Genomic DNA, 18,579 nt, shown 5'->3' with positions numbered 1-18,579 from the left:
AAATATAATCATATACACTCTGATATTATTGCATCGTGTTAATGTACAAAAATACTAAGGTGCAAATATTATCAACCAATATAAGGTATAGGTAACAAATAATTACTATTTACTCTTATTGCAAAGAACTGCTACTCTTACATGGTGTAAATAGAATATATTGCAATTTTTTACTTAGTGTAAATAGAATATATTGCTACTGTCACTTAGAGCAAATAGCCGCTGCCTTTTTTAAATAAGTTTGGTTTTAGTTATTTTTATGCAAAAAAAATGGGGATGTGACGGCTGAGATTGACAGCTTTTCTGAGCGAAGTTTGCCAAGGATTACAGAAGAGTCTACTATGCTAGCCTGAGGCAAGTACTGGAAATATGCCTATTATGACTACTGTTATTAAATAACATTTTATTAATATCCTGATAAAACCTTTCTGTCGAGAGATGTAAATAAATGTTACTATAGTTTATTGTGCATGCAGATTATAATTTGTCAAGATAAATCGTGTGCTGTAATAATTTATGCATTACAGAGAACTTGCACTGGGTTTATGTTACAGTATAAAATATTTACAAAAACCTACAGAGGTTTGTTTCTGTGTTGCTTTTGAATTTTGAAGATCCTAGGATTTAAGTCAGTCCTTTACTTTTAATGTTTTGTAAAAAATAATAATAAAAATAATAATAATAATAATAATAATATTAGTAATATATAAATAAATAATTGAATGGAAAGGATTTTCTGTAGTTTGTAAGATATTTGCATACATTTTTATTTAAATAAATTATCTTTAAAACTCAATTTTAATGTTTTAAATACAACAAATCAAAAATTTAAAATCATTTAAATGAAATGTCAAAACCAAGAGACAATGGTATTTACAAATGTCAGTCATTATCAGCATAAACAAAATGGGGGAAAATGGGCAAAAACATTATTAAACAATTGCTCATGCTGGGCAATGACATTTGTCTTGATTTTAGGGAAGGTTTGCCTTCAGGAAAACAAGCTGCCTGATTTTGTTCAGTTTCAGCCTGTTCCTCCTCTCTGAAATGATTTGCCCAGTTTTTGAAAATGTTCTCTCTGCAGGTACAGAGGTTGCAACTATACAAAGTCTCCTCTTCGTAATGTCCATTAAACCTTTATAAACCACTTGCCGTGCTTTCCACCATGTGAGTGGATCCTCACTCTTTGGAATCAGGGGCTCTGACAAGTAACTCCTCATTGATGCCATTGCTTATTCCTGACAGTAAGTGAATTAACCACCCTCTCATCAAATCCCCAGACTGAATGTTGCTCAGAAGAGAGGGTAGGAAGCATAGGACTCTCAGCATGAGGTTCATTCACTTGGCTGCAGGTCCTGAGTGCTGAAGCTGCAGTAATACTCTTGCACGCCTCATCTGATGCTGCTGCTGGATCATGAAAGTCCTTCTGTTTAAATCTTGGGTCAAGCAGGGTTGCCTCTGCCAACAGGCTAAAGAATTAAATTCTGTGGTAATGTTGCATGTCAGCAGCCAATGAATTCACCCTTGCCGAAACCGAGTCATGAAACAGTCAAGTTTTCTAGCTGATTCTGGTTGACTTTTTGCAGCTCCCTTGCAATTAGAATATCTTTGGATTCTGTCACATGCCTGTGTTGTTTAGAAGCAAGGAAAACCATACATGAAATGCATATAGTCAAATTGTAGAAAAACATTTTCTTCGACAGACAAAGATTACAATGACTCAAAAATCTTTTTTTTTTTTTAAAAAAAGAATGTAAAGCTGAAATGTTATTAAAGTACACAAACCTCTTTGCACCGATTTCAGCTGGAACTTCTTTGAAAGGCTTTAGCATCTTGCAGGCATTGTTCACAATCTCCCACTCATCAGGAGTGAGTGTTGGCAAGCTGGGGGTGACAAGAGCAAGTGTGGCAATAATGGCATCTTTTTGCTTCCAACATCTTTGCAGCAAGTAAAAGGTAATGTAATAGAATGTTGTTGGCTGATTTGCACATTTGTCCCTGCTACAGATCTGAGTATAGGTTGAACTGAGGCTGCAGTCTGGAGGACTGGGTGTGTCACTCATCTCTATTGGATTGTCTTACTTGTGTAAGCAGGGTAGTCGGGTGTTTTGTTTTTAGATGCAGTCTAAAATTTGATCTGGATCCTCCTGAGCCTGAAAATTGTCATGGTCCTGCAAGAAATAGGACTCAGATGCAAATGAGCAGTTCAGGGGTATTTATTAACTTAACTCTGAAGACTAGAAACAGCAAGGAGAGTGAGGAGAACAAAACTTGGCTGCGTTCCACTCCTATTTTTTTATGCCATTCACTTGCTAACTTCCCTCCTTCTCGTGGACTCGGATGTGCGTCATTGCTTATGTTGCACGAGTGTAAAAAGTAAGCTCTTGATCACTTAGAATTCACTATGGAGCTGATTTATTATTTTAAAGGGGGGGGGGGGGGTATCACACACAGTTTCTGTCAATCTCATGTCAATCCTGAGTACCTATAGAGTAGTAGTGAAAAGTCTTTAGTTTTATCATATTTATAAAAGATACATACGCTGTACCGAGTCTTTCCGAATAAAGCCGAGCGGCTGGAGGCGTATCGTGTGGGCGGAGTAACAAGCGCGCGTAGGTATAGAGGGTATGCATCGACGTCACTTTCCCATCGGAACGCGCTCCCTCAGCTGGACTGAGTGGCAAAAGAACCTGCTGCATCACTGGATTTAATAGGGGAAACTGCAAAAACGCGAGTAAAACAAACGATTACACTAAAGGTTGGACTCAAAAGTGTTCCTTATAACATGTCAAAGAAACCTAATCCATGCATATTGACATGCAGCCAGGAGTCGTGTTTTCTTGACATTTATTTGTGCCTGATTTCTACGCTGGGGAAATTCATAAAGCAAATCTGCCTGTGAATATTTTATATAACTACAGTATTGGTAGGTTTAAATCCGCGTAATCACTTATATCAATGTTATATATATCGCCATATTGTCCAGCCCTAAAACATATAGTTTTATAGTATAGTTTTTGTCAGTGTTTATTTAAAAACACCAAATTATGCAGAATATAAGATGGTAAATATTTAATTGATGAGTTGTCAACATAATATATAACAATACAATATATACGGTATGATTTTACCTCAAAATCCAACAATTTGACACAAAATGATTCTGCAAATCCATGTTTCTCTGCTGGAGTCCTGCTGTTTCTGTGAATTACAGCGATTAATTTGCTTCTTTTTCTGTAGCTTTCTGCAGTCTTTAAATATATACCTCAGGTTATTTTAAAGCTATTTGTAGCTACAGTCAATCACAAAGCTCTTTCCTGTTTTGGGAGTGTTTTGTGTGTTTTTCGCGACATTCACGCTGAAAACCAATGCTGCCGCTCAGTCTTTTGCCACTCAGTGGGCGTGACCGCAGTCGTAACGGTCGACGGTGACGTCACGTGCATACCCTCTATTGCGTCGAGAGCGTCTGAAAGCTGTGACATCCTTTGTAAAACGTTGTCCTGAATAAACTATGGTTATCAGTCAGATTCAGCCATACATGATCCAGAATCAGATCCAGAGGCTGAAATTGAAGAGGAGAAGCAGCAACAACGACTACAGCAGGATGTACAGTACAGTAACCGTATATATTTGCTTAGCGGCTTGTGCAACTTACTAATTTCTACTTTTATTATGTCATCGTAATTTTAATTCTTTGACCATTTTAAAAAGTGTACATGTGGGAAGTGCAGTTCAATGCCAAGTGAGGCGGAAAACGTTTGCTGCCAAGAAATAGAACCGGTTATACTTCAGTCACGAAATGCATTAAAGTGTAAAGTTGTAGTTTGTGTAAGACTTAATATGATAGCATACAATCAGCTTACTAAATGTACTTCTTTTCATGAACTTGTCTTTATAAAAGATGTTACATGTTATTCCATCACCACATATATAAACTTTGGGGATCACTATTTAACATTGTAGTTATTATGCAACCAGTGTATTGCTGTAATATGATCTAATTATTGTCTCTACCTCATTATATAATGGAACGTTGCAAATAACACAAGATTTACTTTTTTTTTTTTTTTTTTTTAAAGTTGAATTATTGACAATGTCAGCAGGTTAGTTCCACTAACATGCAGGTAAACCCACATAGGTGTAACATTTTTTCAAACTAATTTTTGCAAAGTAGCTTTCAGGAAAGAGAATGTCATGCAAAGGTTAAAATGCTGAAGTGTGACTGTAAATTACATGGCTGACATAATTTGTGATATTTTTTTAAAAGGTAAGGAGACGGTTGACTCAGGTGCCAACCTCTCCACGGTGCATGACAGAACATCCAGCACTGGAGGCTGAATGTCTATACACTTCAGAACATAAAGAACATTTACAGAGCTGACTATGGCCCACTTAGGAGGAGAACAGAGGATGAATAATTATGAAATAAGATTTCAGATATTATTATTAGATAATTGAGTCATTCTACGAAACGGGTGCCATTTGGGTCCGCAACGTTTGATCAGATGCACAAAAAATGTCCCAAAGTGTGTTTCCAAAGCTTAAGGTCATTAATTCAAGTGTTCTTTTTAACATGATATATGATCAAATGCTTTTTTTGAAGATTAGCATACTATTTTTAATTAATTTTCATTATTATATAGCCAATTTCACATGTCCGTGTTAACCAACATGACATTTGCATCTAAAATATCACCAAATAAGTCATATATTTTTTTCAAACATATACTATTTTCAGGATTATATGTGTCCCTGTTTACACAATATATACTTATTCACAATAAACCTTATTTTTTTTGTAAATATTTTATGATTTGTGCATGTCCCTCAGTTTGACTTACCACCCCGTCACACTAACTTGTTTTATATATAAATAATGCTCTGTTCCTTTAAATGACATCACAAAGCCTAAGTGACATCATTTGAGCCTTATAGCCACCAAGAACAAAAGAAGGCAACTATGTACATTTTTTTTACATTGTTTATTTGTTGTTTTTTCACGTTAACCAGGGTCCGTCAAACTTACCACCCCGTCACGCAAAATAGATAGGGAAAACTGTTTTTTATTCATTTTTTCACATTATTAATACAAAGAAAATTAAATTTCAGATTGAATGCATGTATGCTAGGTGAGAAACTTGACCACATGGGAGATTTGCGGACATTTTGTGATGAAATTTACCACCCCGTTTTATCCCAAAATGTCCCTCGATAAAAATCACGTTCTTGGGGATAAAACTTTTTCTTTTTGGCAAGGTTCCCGTGGTAAAATGTGCATTCCAAGGGCTAAATAGCATGTTTTTTGGGCTCACTTCAACCCGTGGACATGAAAAACAACCCGCGGCAACAGTGTAAAAGTAGCCTAGCCCAATTTTGCAGGAAAAACGCAGACTTGGCAACACTGTTTGGTTCATTAATTCACTCATTCACTCACTCACTGTATCACTCTCACACTTTTTACTCAATTTGAATGTCTCCCCTCCCCCAGTTTTTAAAGTTTAAAATCAGCAGATCATATAGAGATACACTTTGTCCATACCACCCCGTCACATCATTTACCACCCCGTCACATTTACCACCCCGTCACAGGGTCATTTTGTTAAAAGTTTATGGAAAGAAAATGAAATAGTACAAAAATTAATGTTGAATTATGTTCTTGTTGTGTGGACTAATCAGATAAATGTAACTATATTTGTATTTTTTCAGTGAATTAATTATTTCAATACAAACAATGAGGCCATTGAAAGGTCAAATTCATATTTCAAGATTAAAAATCTAAGAATAAAAAATAAATAAATAAATTACAGACTTTATATTGATGGTTTCCAAAAAAGGGACATTTTACTATTAGGAAAACATTAGATTTTAAAAATCAATTTCTTCTTTTACTACTCCAATGGCATACATATTGTCCGTGACGGGGTGGTACAAGAATGGCTGTCTTGCCTAAATAAAAAGGATGATATTAATAAAGATTTTGTGCCTGAGGTGGGAAAATGTGTTTTTTGGAGGATTAACATATCTTTCAAGTTGCATGTTTGTTTAAAAAAAAGTTTGCTCTTAATGAAAAATTTGAAAAGTGCAAAGTGGAAATGGCACCCGTTTCGTAGAATGACTCAGTTATAGAGATATCAAACCAATAAACTTTGTAAAATGTGCTTATTTATTTACCAAGGTGCACATTGTAATAAGATAACTTTAAATCCGGCCACCACTGGATTGAACCTAGACACATGTCTGGCAATGAGATCCTCCTTTGCTGGCCTGTCAAACTGTGCTGATATGGCAACTGGAATGGGAACTTTTCGTATCTTCCTCAACAGAGTTGGCAGAGTCTTCAAACACCTCCACGAACATCAGTCTCATCAGGTCATTGACGCATCCTGCCATAAAAAAGTTATTAACAATTTGTTTGTTGCACTATTTCTAAACACTTGTGACACTTTTACTATTTTTAAAGTACTGTTATATTTCAAATTATATACTATTTAAAATATTTATATCTACATTAAAGTACACATGAAATCAAAATCGACCCTATTTACTTTGTTAGTGCATATTACTAGTCTTGTGGTAAACAATTAATCCGTGCAAGTTAAAACACGGAAAAAAATTGTTTGTCGCGGTAATCTTTAATCAAAATCTGAAAAGTTACTTCCGGTCTGGAACGGCGTTCCTTCTCTGATGACGTCAGTTTGACGGCTTGGGTTGAAAACACGTAAACCACTCCTCTGCAACCGTTAGTCTGCTATGAGCGAGAGATGGAGAGGAGGAGCGCTGAAGTAAAACTCTGCCCTCTATTCAATATTCAGTTTCACTTGGAAATACGTCACAACACTGGAGAAAAGTCGTTTGCAACTTCCGGTTCACGCGGACTTTAACATCTGACAAAAATTGGTCTTCAGAATTTTCAAACATTTATGAACAAACCAAAGGTAGGCTCTGTCTTCACTGACTTCTCCCCATCTTCCCCATCTTAGATTTTGGATACATTATCCTATATACAGCTTTGCCCTCCAAGTTAATTGCCTGTTCACGATCAGCATTCTCACTGAAATGCATTGCCGCAAGATATAGCCTAGAAAGATAAATTGGAAAATACATTAAAAAATGTACTGACAAGTGTTTGAAAATAAGGTGATACATATATTATTTTTTTTGTCTTGTGTTGTAATGTTAATCATTAGAACAATTATCACCTGCATAGCATTCCAATAAAAGGACATTCTTTGGGGCGAATCTCAGATTTTTTTTTTTTTTTTAATTATTGTCACCATTGTTGAGATTCATACGCTGATTTCTGTGTGAGTCTGCATGACCTTGACAAAACATTTTCTGCATAATGATTTAATAAAATTGATCTCGATGCTGAGATCTCGAGAGATCTGTTAGTGTTTCATGTTCTGTTGGGATTTAAAGGGTTTTGAGGGTCACCATTGTGCTGAAGATTAGATCCTGTGCTTCAGTCCAGGATGAGCCAGAAAACACTGATGTTATGCTGCATGTTGCTTTATTTCAGAGGCAGTGACACATAGTTACATTAATTCACTCTTCTTTTGGTTAAATGCAAGAGATTCACATTTTACAGTGAATGTGTTTTGTTAGTAACAATTCATGATATACCTGTAAAACGACAGTGTTTTTTTTTCTGTTTTGCACTTTATTTAAATGAGGATATTTTACATTTATTTTACAGACTTTGTTTGGCAGCCGTTGCTGAAAGTCATTTGACTGTTGTTTTTTTTAAGATTATGTTTTGCAGTGAAGGTGTTTTATTGTAATAATTCAGGGAATACCTGCAAAATAAAATTTTTTGATGAAAAATGAAAATTTTGTTAAAGTTTTTTGCACATTATATATAATATATTTACATATATTACTTTAATTTTACTAATGACCATAAATTATAAAGTTGTCTGGCTTGATGTGTTCAGCATGTGTACTGAGATTGGTGTTTGTCAAAAGCCCCTCCTCCCCGATCGCTTCTAGGCTTTGTCCATGTCTACTGGCTGACATCTCTGATGGGTGTGAGTCGAAATTCATGCAATTAAAACATGCTAAGAGCCTCAGAAACACCTGAAAAGAATATTAAAGTTTGATGTGTTGCCATGGCAAAAAAAAATAAAAAATCCTTAGGAAAACAATAGAAAAATCAGTTACACTTTATTTTAAGGTGTTGCACTGTAACACTGTAAATATACATTTAAGTACTGAGTAATATTAAGTAACTACATGTACTTACCATAGGGTTGGGATTAGGGTTTGGTTTGGTTTAGGGTTAGTTGCATGTAATTATGCATAATTTATAGTTATTACTATAGTAACTGCATGTAACATATGTAACAATGACACTGTAAAATAAAGTGTTACCGAAAAATCTATATGAAAGCTGTTACAACAATAAAGGTTCTAAAAAGAACTTCTAAATAACCAGTGGATCATTATAGAGCTGTACGTTTAACTTTGAACCTTTTTGATAGTTAGAAGTTCATATTTGCTTTTCTTTATTGAACTCCAAAGGTTCAATCTTCTCTAAGAGTGTATGTAAACAAGTAATTGTTAACTATAGGCTATTACTTTATTGCAGTTATGTTATCAACCAACTTTACATGTGTGGATGATAGGTAAGACACCACAAAAGACCATTTTGCTCAAATAAATAAAACAATCAATGTATTTAAGAATATTCTCTATCTGCTCTTCTACTGGAAATCAGTGTAGCATGTTGGTTTCACAGTGAAAGTGCAACCTTATTTTAATTTGTAAATGTATATATGTTTTGGAAACTTGAAAAAAACAAAACAAAAACAAAAACAAAAAAACCAATGAAATTTCAGCAACATTTTTCATCGCTGTATGAATTACAACCAGAGAACATGGAGAATAGTCTGGCTCATGAATATGGTAAGTTAAACATATCATATCATCACACCAGTATAAGTTACATAAATATATTATGTCCACAGATACATTTCTACAGGTTTATTTCAGTTGTTATAGGCAGTGGCATGTTCAACAAATGATAACAACTAATAAAAAACAATTTTAAAGCATAAGAATGTACAAAAGAAGAGCACAACAAAATTAAATCAAGTTGAAGTTTCCACGAAGTGAATGCATTCAGTCAGACTGCACAAAACATTATGACCTGTTGCAAAACGATAAACAATTGCATACATTTTCGCTAAAACTATATTTACCTTTTTATTTTCATTTTTTATAGGCTAATCCATTAAACCTGCTGAGAAAGAAGCATGAACTCCGTTCCACTCACACGCCCACGGGAAACTCATGAATATTCACGTGAACCACTGAAACCTAAAATCTGATAAATCTGGAAATATCTCGTACCACCGGATTTTTTAGACACAGATGGGAGGAGGCTACTTACAGCCCTGAAGGGCAACATGAGAAAAATTCGAGGTCGGGGGGGGGGGGGGGGGGGGATATAGCCTATATAGTGCATAAGATCCTTCCTGAATCCTAAGATTTTTTTCTCACACTTTCCTCTGAAGATTTATCATGAACTCTCTAGACTACGATGGCAGCACCGCGTTCCTGGGAGACTGGGGACCTTTCCAAAGGACGGTGTTCACTCTTTTGTGTTTGAGCATTATTCCCAATGGCTTCACTGGGTTATCCATGGTGTTTATGGGCGATACACCCGCTCATCACTGCCTCATTCCTGCGGCTCTGAACATCACTGATGAATGGAGAAACGTGTCTATTCCTCTGGATGAGGATTCTCGACTCACTAAATGCTCAAGACACCGAGTGGACATCGTGAAGAACTATTCGGACAGAGGTTTGCTCCCGTGGGTGGATGTGAATGTCTCGTCCATTCCTCGAGAAGCCTGCGTGGACGGCTGGGAGTATGATAAAGAAACGTACATCTCCACGATTGTTACAGAGGTTCGTTTGATGCTTTCTCCTTACTTCAGCTTAATGTGTTTATATTACACTGAAAAAAAAGTTTAGTCGGTTCAACTTAGAAAATGCACTTCATTTACTCATTTTATAACTGAATTCAACCAACCTGAAGAAAATAAAACAAGGTTTTACTGAAGCATGCATAGGCTAACTGTCAGTGCATATAACCTGATTTCTCCAGCTAGGTAAAAGTACTTAATAAGTTTTTTGTTTTGTAACAAAAGTCCTTTTTCAACTTGATATAAATACACTCTAAAAAAAATAATGAATTATCCTTAATTTAAGCTGTCTCTAAGTTGTCAGCTGGCTCTCCTGGAGCATGTTCTGTTTTACAGTGAAAAAAAAGTAAAAAAAAAAAAAAAAGAATATGGGTGATCTTCTTTCTCAATACTCCACTTTTGTGGCATGTTTGTGGCTGCCAAGAAGCACATAACATCAGGAAGGTGATGCATGCTCACTTTCATTGGCTGTCATGTGCATCACGTCAGAGGCAGCCCGATCAAGAGTCGTAAATATCAAACTTGCTTGATATTTATGATTTGTGGTCGTGGAGGCTCTGGCGTGATCGGGAGCAGTAAATTAATCATAATGACACCACACAAATGAGGACTTTTTGAACAAAAAGTCAATTGCAACAATCGGACCACATGGGCTCAAAATGAGGCATAAAATCTTCGGGCCCTATTTTAACGATCTAAGTGCATGGTCTAAAGCTCACAGCGCAAGTGCACTCAGGGTGTGTTTGAATCCACTTTTGCTATTTTAACGACGGGAAAAATGGTTGCCGTGTCCAGCGCGTGGTCTAAAAGAGTTGTACCTAGTCTCTTAAAGGGGCTATACGTATGAATGACACCCAGTGATCGAAATAGGTATTGCAGTCCAAATTTAAAATATTGTTTGCCCCGCCCCCTCCTTCAAAGACGCGGGTGGCCAGCTTGAGGACACGCAACAAGAGGGAGCGCAATTGACAATGAAACCTGATGAGTTGATTTATCTATGTTTTAATATGCAACTCACACTGCATCGGTAACAATACTCATCATAGTGCGTTCCCCAAAGTGTCATTACAGATGCAGTGTCTCATTCCCTTTCTCAGGGAACAAGGGTTACAGTCGTAACCCGAGACGTTTTCTATGTGGATTTCAAAGTCAAAGCTGATCAAAGCTGAATTTCCAGTGTCACTACTCCAGTCTGCAGTCACGAGATCCTTCAGAAATCATTCTAATATGCTGTATTTTTCATAAACATGAGAATTTTTACACTCTTTTCCACAATTGGATCTCTATTTCGTAAAATTGACAGTTAACAAGCTCCTGAAAGGACAAATACTATAACCAATAGAAAGGCACAACAAAACAGTATGCAGTTCCAGGTTTTTTGACCCATTAATGTGTGTAAATGTGCATTTTGTATTTTGTCCCAGACCTGCAAACTCTGAAGAGGTGAAAACGGTGATGTTTACAAATGATATTGAAAATTAACATTAACAAAGATTAATAAATGCTGTATAAATGCACTTCATTATTAGTTCATGATAACTAATGTAGTTAACTAATGTTAACTAATGAACCTTATTGTAAAGTGTTAGCAAAAAAAGCCCTCTCTACTAATGCTGTAAACTATATTTAACCGTTTAACCCTGTAAACAATGATGTCCAATTTTCCACAATCTGAGCATGTTTCTTGAAGTTACAAGCCAAAACGTGACATATATGCTGTATTGGTTTATTACTTACACATGGGTCTTGCGGGGCTTCACATACAAAAATTTGCTCAAGTTTTGTCAAAGACCAAAACAATTATACTTGTTGTATTCTACTCCGTGAAACCTTTCAAATCACGTATGACACATGATTATCTGAGCTGTATGATGCTTTTGACACATTGGAGTACTGTCACGCTAGTTGTCTATAAATACAAGAACACAACGAAGAAGATCAGAAAACAGGTTAGTTTAATCCACAAGATAATGTCCAACACCGATTGACAAAGCACACAACATAACATCAAGACGAGATCTGACAAACACACTAAATGAGGGAGAACGTAATCAGGGAGAACAGAAACAGGTGTGGATGGTTTACTAATCAGGATACACACGATGAGGGCAAATGAACAGAACAAGACATGACAGAATTAAATGCAAACATAAAAGTCCATGAATGTTACAAGTACACAATACAAAAAAAAAAAAAAAACATAAATTATGATTTTTTAAAATTGTTTTTCAGCAAATAACTCAGCACTACTTATGAGTTAATCAAATTGGCTACATTCTATGTAAAGTTCAGACTCTAAGCTTTCAAATAACACCTATTTTGTGATGATCTAGGCAACAGTTTTGAAAAATTATTATTTAATTTTTTTACAGCTAGGTGGCGCCCTCGGGCGGTACACTCCGTTTTAGAGTGATAACTCAGCACTCGTTAAGAGATGAACAAAATGGTTGGATGCATTAGTTTCTAAGCTTTAAAATGATACCCATTTTGTGTTATTCCTGTCAGTCGTTGCTTAGTAATTTTATTATAATTTTTTCCGCAGGGGTTGGTGTCCCGCCGGCAGGACACTTTGGGCTTAAGGGGATAAATGTTATTTTTCTTAATTGCATTTACGCTCAGTTAAGACACTTGCGATTGCATTTCCATAAAATGTCCCACAATGAATAGCAAAATTCAATGCGGAATTGAAAATGTATTCTGAGCAGATCACGTCCCTGCCCCACCCTGTCAATGCTGCGTCAAGGTGTTGGAAATATTGCAGAGCTATAAAGATTCTACAAAAACATCATAGGTTAACTGATATTTCTTACAACTCAAAAATCAAAGCAGGTCAACTTGACCTGAAACCGTACATAAAGGTTAATGATCAAAGAGAAATAAGCAGGTGATTAAGAGTAACATCAACATAAAGCACTTAAACATTAACGACAACCGAGAGAGAAATGACCATATAACCAGGGTTATAAATACATAAGCGAACTCAATTAAACACGGGTGGTGAAAATCTGTAACTGAAGGAACAAACAAGCACACATTAGGAAACTAGGTCAACAAATAATGACAGGGCAAACAGGAACAGAGTATACATGTTACAATTATATTGTATGACATCTGAGTGAATTTTATCAATTCAGCGTTGTTAAACTGTTTTCTATTTTTTTCTCATGTTGCTGTTGTAGTACATGGACATTACCAGTCAAAAGTTTGAACCAACCCTCACTTTTGACTTGGACATTATGTCATGGGCACATAGTGGTGGTTATGTTTATGAAAATCAACAGCAAGATGAGAAACAGTAACGGTTCTTCCATGCTCATCTGCAACACAAAGTGTTAGATTTTATTCATAAACTTGTGACACCCCAGTACTGGGATGAGGAGTAGGTCTCGGCTTGGAGGAATCATTAGTACTTCCACCTGCTCACCCTCCAAATGTGGAACCGGACAGTTCGGTTCAATGAACTGTTTAAAAAATCCGATTCATAGGTTCCTGACACCATCATGCTATGATGTCACTATGCATTTCTTTTCTAACAAATCAATGTCATGTTATATCAATGAAACATTTAAATAAAGTCATTTGTGTGAATGCATATTGCTGATTATTGCCTTTCATTCACTTATTGGAGTTTGTGGTAACAGTTTCATTGGATCGCGGATCCTTTATGTCGGACCAATCGTTTACATGGTTCATTGGTTAACATCAGTAAACAACATTAACGTACTAATAATGAACTTATATATTAATATATTAATCTTTATTAATGTTAATTTCAACATTTAATAATACATTATTAAAATCAAGAGTTGTATAATGCACTGTGAACTAGCATGAACAAACTATGAACAGCTGTATTTTTATTAACTAAGGTTAACAAATACAGTAACAAATATATTGCTCATTGTTAGTTCATGTTAGCGAAGTCCTAAGTAATGTTAACAAAAGATCAAGGCAGGTGAGAGAGAGAGTGGGAGCACATTTATAATTCACATAATTCTCTAAAATTACTACACAATGTGTGTGAAGTAAATGACTACTGAGAGCAGCCACAAATCAAATAACCGCGCTTCTGTCTCAGGAATCAGAGCTTTGATATGTATATTTAAGTATTTTAAACATTGTATGATATCATAAACAAATAAGTGTAAACTCTATGAATGAAATGAGCCAAGCATGTTCGTAAATCAAATAGCAGCTGTCTTGGCTTGTGATAACAAGAATGGGACATCTCTTTAGCGATGGATTTCGGATTCGGGTTAAACTATAACAGTACCGTTTGGGTTTGGGTCGGGTCAAACGATCTCGGGTACGGGCCGGGTTTAGGTCTCAGTTTAAAGCCCGTGCAGACCTCTAATGACAACTCTCTTTAGAACAACGGCAGTGCGAATGCAGATTTTAATGTTCTTTTCAAAAAACACAACCGGTTCTGGATAAGAAACGGTTCTCCGTTCCCAATCCTACTCATCAGACTCCTTGGTAATCCTCGGCAAATCTCAACAGCTAGTTATACCGGCTCATTCGGTTCTTTTTGATTCATTGGATAATCTTCGGCAAACTTCGACAGTTTGTTGAACCGGCTCAATCGGTTCTTTCTGAGTCGGACGTGCTACTTCGGCTTATGCGTGTTGCGTCATCAACATGGAACTAAAGCTTGATTCAGTTCGATTAGTGAACCGGCTCAACTGGTTACAGCCTGAGAACCGGTTTCAACTGGCTCAAAAGAACGATTCATTCAATAACTGAACATAACAACCTGCTAACTCTTCTGTAAAGGCATGCCTTTTTCCTATCTTATCTTCATTTTTGAAGGTGGCATAGTTTTGTTTCAGGCATGTGAAAGGAAGCAACCATGGATGCCCCAGACTAGGAAGAACCTCAGTTCAAGATTTACTTCCTTCTCATGTTTTTTTGTCTTGAATAAAGAATTTTGTTAACCATATTCCGCCATTTCTTGTGGTCTTGTTTTGAGGCAGCTTAAAACCTCTCTTTGTCTTGGTGGTGTGTCATAAAGTGTATTTCCTATCCCCATACTGTGTATGGTAGCCATGGTATACTCACTCATTAAGCAAAATAAAAATGTTTATGTGTGTTACTGTTCAACAATTAAGAGAAATAGTATTGTTTACTGTTTCTACAGTTATTGCTGAATCCTAAAACTGTTTTTTTTAAATATGCAGTTTTGTGTAAACTACATTACTGTCACTGTAACTTAAAAAGACAGAATTGAAATTTCTAGTTCTTCTACAGTAGGTTACCGTAATTGTTGTAGGTTACCGTAATTGTAACTTCACTCTAAAAAATGCTGGGTTAAATATGGACAAACCCAAGGATTGGGTTGTTTTCACCCAATTTTTTTTTCAACCAATTTTGGATTTATTTTTTTAGCCAGCAATATAGTAATATATTAAAAGGCATGTTTTTGCTCACCCCCAAATAGGGGCAAATTTGTGGGGTATTTTAAGCTGAAACTTGACCAGACCAGAGATTTATATTACATCTTGTGAAAGAGGGCATAATAGGTGCCCTTTAACTCAACCTGCTGGGTTTGTCCATATTTAACCCAACTTGGGTTGTTTTTAACCCAGCATTTTTAGAGTGTGTCAGTAGCTGCCAGTTAATAACTGTGTTTTATTTTACAGTAAGTTACTTGTCAATTGCTGCCATTTACCGTTCACTTGCATTGTATCAGTCTTTAGCTGACATTATGGGGGAAGCTCCTTTCCTCCAAGAATGCTGAAACCTGATTGAATCACATATGTGCAAATGCACAAAATGGGCGGGGCTGCCCATCTATATAAGTGGACTGAGAATGTGACATTTTCTCAGAATCTTTTTTCTTCAGAGTGAAGATTTTCTCCTCGCTGGACTCTGAAGGTGATGACAAAAGAAGCCTCTTACTCGCCGTTGAAGTGCCATAAGACTTTAGCACTTTTCCACTGTGGCTATCCAGTGAGCTTAAATTCTGACCAAATTTCCTGCGACGTTTGATTCAGAATGTCGCGCCATGAGTGTGGCTCACATCAGTCCGTTGCCTGCCTTGGGAAAGCCCATGCTGAAGCCAAGACAAGCTGCTCTCACTGCGAGAGCCTGAGTCTCACCTCTCTCTGTGTGCAGATCGCTTTCTTTTCAGAGAGTGGCCCTGCCCCTCACGCAATTCCATTCTCTTTCTCTCAGGAACCTTGGAGGAAGAAACAGTGGAGCCAGAAGGTTGAGTTAACATGTGCAAGTGAGCTTGTGCCGGCTCAGATCCCGTGTGCTTCAGCCTCCCCTCAGAGAGAAGATTTCCCAGTGCTGTTTTCAAACGCGGATCAGCGCCGTTCATCTGGTGAGAGCTGCCTAGTCTCGTTTGGAGGATCCGAGGAGGATTTCCCTGATAACAACATGTTGCTGGCAGCTTGCAATGTGGAAGAGTGGCCGGACTCCATGGAGGACTTTGCCCCCTTGCCACCCAAGGATCCAGGCAATGCCAGGACTGGGCTGGATGGTGAGCTTGTCCATGACCTCACAATGGGCATGGTCCAGACTTTAGTATGAGGGAGCGATTCGCATGTCCTCCCTTCTGAATTAGAGAGTCTACTGGCAAAGGGGACCATAGAAACATTCCTGTCAGCTCACAGCAAGTTGGGCTTTTACAGCCGCTACTTCCTCTTTCCAAAAAAGGATGGGGGCCTCAGGCATTTGAATTGTGCCTTGATAAAGCAGCTGTTCAAGATGTTAACACTGACATTGAATCCTCTTACAGGTTTGTCCAGGGGATTGTTTTTTGTCAGTGGATCTGAAAGACGCTTACTTTCATATTCAGATAGCACCTCATCACAGACCGTTTCTGAGATTCGCTTTCATAGGAGTGGCTTCCCAGTATACTGTCCTTCCATTTGGACTGTCCCTGGCACTGTGCACGTTTACGAAATGCATGGATGAGGCCCACTTCCCTTCTGAGACAGAAGGGAGTGTGCATTCTGAATTACCTTGATGACTGACTCATTCTGGACCAGCCGCAGCACAAGTTGAATGCTCACAAGTCCCTGCTCCTTAGCCATTTGGAATGCCTGGGGCTCAGGATCAACTTAGCCAAAAGCTCACTGTCTCCCAGCCAGCAAATTTCCTTTCTACCCAAATGCAACCCAAATGTAGGGCTGGCACACTCTGCAATGCTCTCTGACAATTTCACTCCCCCTCAGGACATCTCAGAGAATGTTGGGCCTGATGGTGGGCTGTTGGGGCCCAACAGGCTCCTCCGTATGAAGGTAACCCAGAGCTTTGTCAAGGTCCTGGCCCTTTGGAAGGACCCTCATCTGTTTCGGGCAGGTGCAGATTTGGTTATGGTCTCCAGGAGGAAGGTTGTCAGGACAGATGCTTCCAACACATGCTACGTCTCCAGGAGAGTGGAGGCTCCAGCCCCAGAAGGTTCAGATGATTTGGAGTGTCTTAGGGAGGGCAGAGGTCGATCTCTTCGCCTCAAAAGAAAACTCTCACTGGCCAATTTTCTCAAACAACAGGGATGCTCTAGCCCACGAATGGCCTAGCTTGCCCCTGTTTGCCTTTCCCACAATCACTCTTCTCCCTCACGACATCAGACAGATCAGGGAGGACAGATGCTCAGTCTTTCTGGTGAATCCAGTCGTGGTTTCCTGAGATAATACCGCTGCTCTGAGCAGCCCCGTGGAAGGACCTCCTTTCTCAGGCGAAGGAAATTATTTAGCACCACCAACCCAAGTTGTGGAGCTTTCACATATGGCCCCTCAACGGGAGCCCGCGTGCTTTCCTGCAAGTGTCTTAAGCACTATGTCAGAGACTAGAGCCATGTTTACTAGATGTCTCTATGCCCATAAGTGGTCAGTCTTCTCTGACTGGTGTGCAGTCCAGAATGAAGGCCCCTTGTGACATTTCACTGATTTTATCATTCCTGCAAGAGCTGCAGGACAAGGGTTGCACCCCTTTCATGCTCAAAGTCTACGTGGCGGCCATCACAGCGAATCACGCTCTCATGGCTGGCCAGTTGGTTGGAAGAAACAAATTAGTGACACGGTTCTTGAAAGGGGCCTGAAGGCAGAATCCACCTCATGGCCCGTTTTCCTTAAGTCCTCCTTCTGCTGGCTTTAGCGTCAGTGAGCACATGTTGCCTGGAGTTTGGGCCAAACAACTGCAAAGTCATCCTCAAACTGAGACATGGCTGCGTGCCTAAGGTGCTCTTTACTCCGTTTAGAGCACAGGTTATTAACCTTTCCACTCTTTCAGCAAGATTTGCACTTACGCTGCCTGGTTCAGGCTCTCAAAGTATATGTTGAGCGCTCTAGCCAGTTGTGCAATCAGAGCAGCTTTTTGTAAGCTTCGAAGGCTGCACTAAAGGGCACCCGGCCATGAAGCATGAAGGTTATCACGCTGAATAGTGGATGCAATTGCTTTAGCTTATGTTTCTGTGGGTATTTAGTGCCCGATTGGAGTGACAGCCCACTCCACCAGGGACATGGCCTCCTCCTAGGCCTATTCCAGTGGAGTATCCATTGGCGACATCTGAGCCTCGTTTTTTGAGGCTGATGTTCTTACCCTAGTATTAACCTTGCTGCCTTCAAGGCTCTTAACCTTGAGTGCCCTTGACTGGGGCTTGTAGGACAGTCTTTCGTTCTACGCTTGTAGCTCTGCGTGGTTG

The 18,579-nt window shown here is 38.2% G+C and overlaps 1 protein-coding gene across 4 annotated transcripts in view; it reads left to right on the top strand.

The window, feature by feature from the left end:
- The first annotated feature begins 8,546 nt into the window (after positions 1–8,546).
- Positions 8,547–18,579, top strand: part of LOC125252366 (solute carrier family 22 member 4-like) — a 28,566-nt gene continuing 18,533 nt past the window's right edge. Inside the window, exons 1-3 of one of the 4 annotated variants that reach the window (XM_048165590.1) lie at positions 8,565–8,624; positions 8,838–8,904; positions 9,516–9,912. In XM_048165590.1, coding sequence (XP_048021547.1) covers positions 9,523–9,912 — 390 coding nt within the window. In that variant the 5' untranslated portion in view covers positions 8,565–8,624; positions 8,838–8,904; positions 9,516–9,522. The other 3 variants (XR_007181214.1, XM_048165588.1, XM_048165589.1) reach the window with 3 other exon arrangements.

The sequence above is a fragment of the Megalobrama amblycephala genome, linkage group LG18 (assembly GCF_018812025.1).
Source record: "Megalobrama amblycephala isolate DHTTF-2021 linkage group LG18, ASM1881202v1, whole genome shotgun sequence".
Classification (NCBI taxonomy): domain Eukaryota; kingdom Metazoa; phylum Chordata; class Actinopteri; order Cypriniformes; family Xenocyprididae; genus Megalobrama; species Megalobrama amblycephala.
This window is presented reverse-complemented; position numbering and strand designations above follow the sequence as displayed.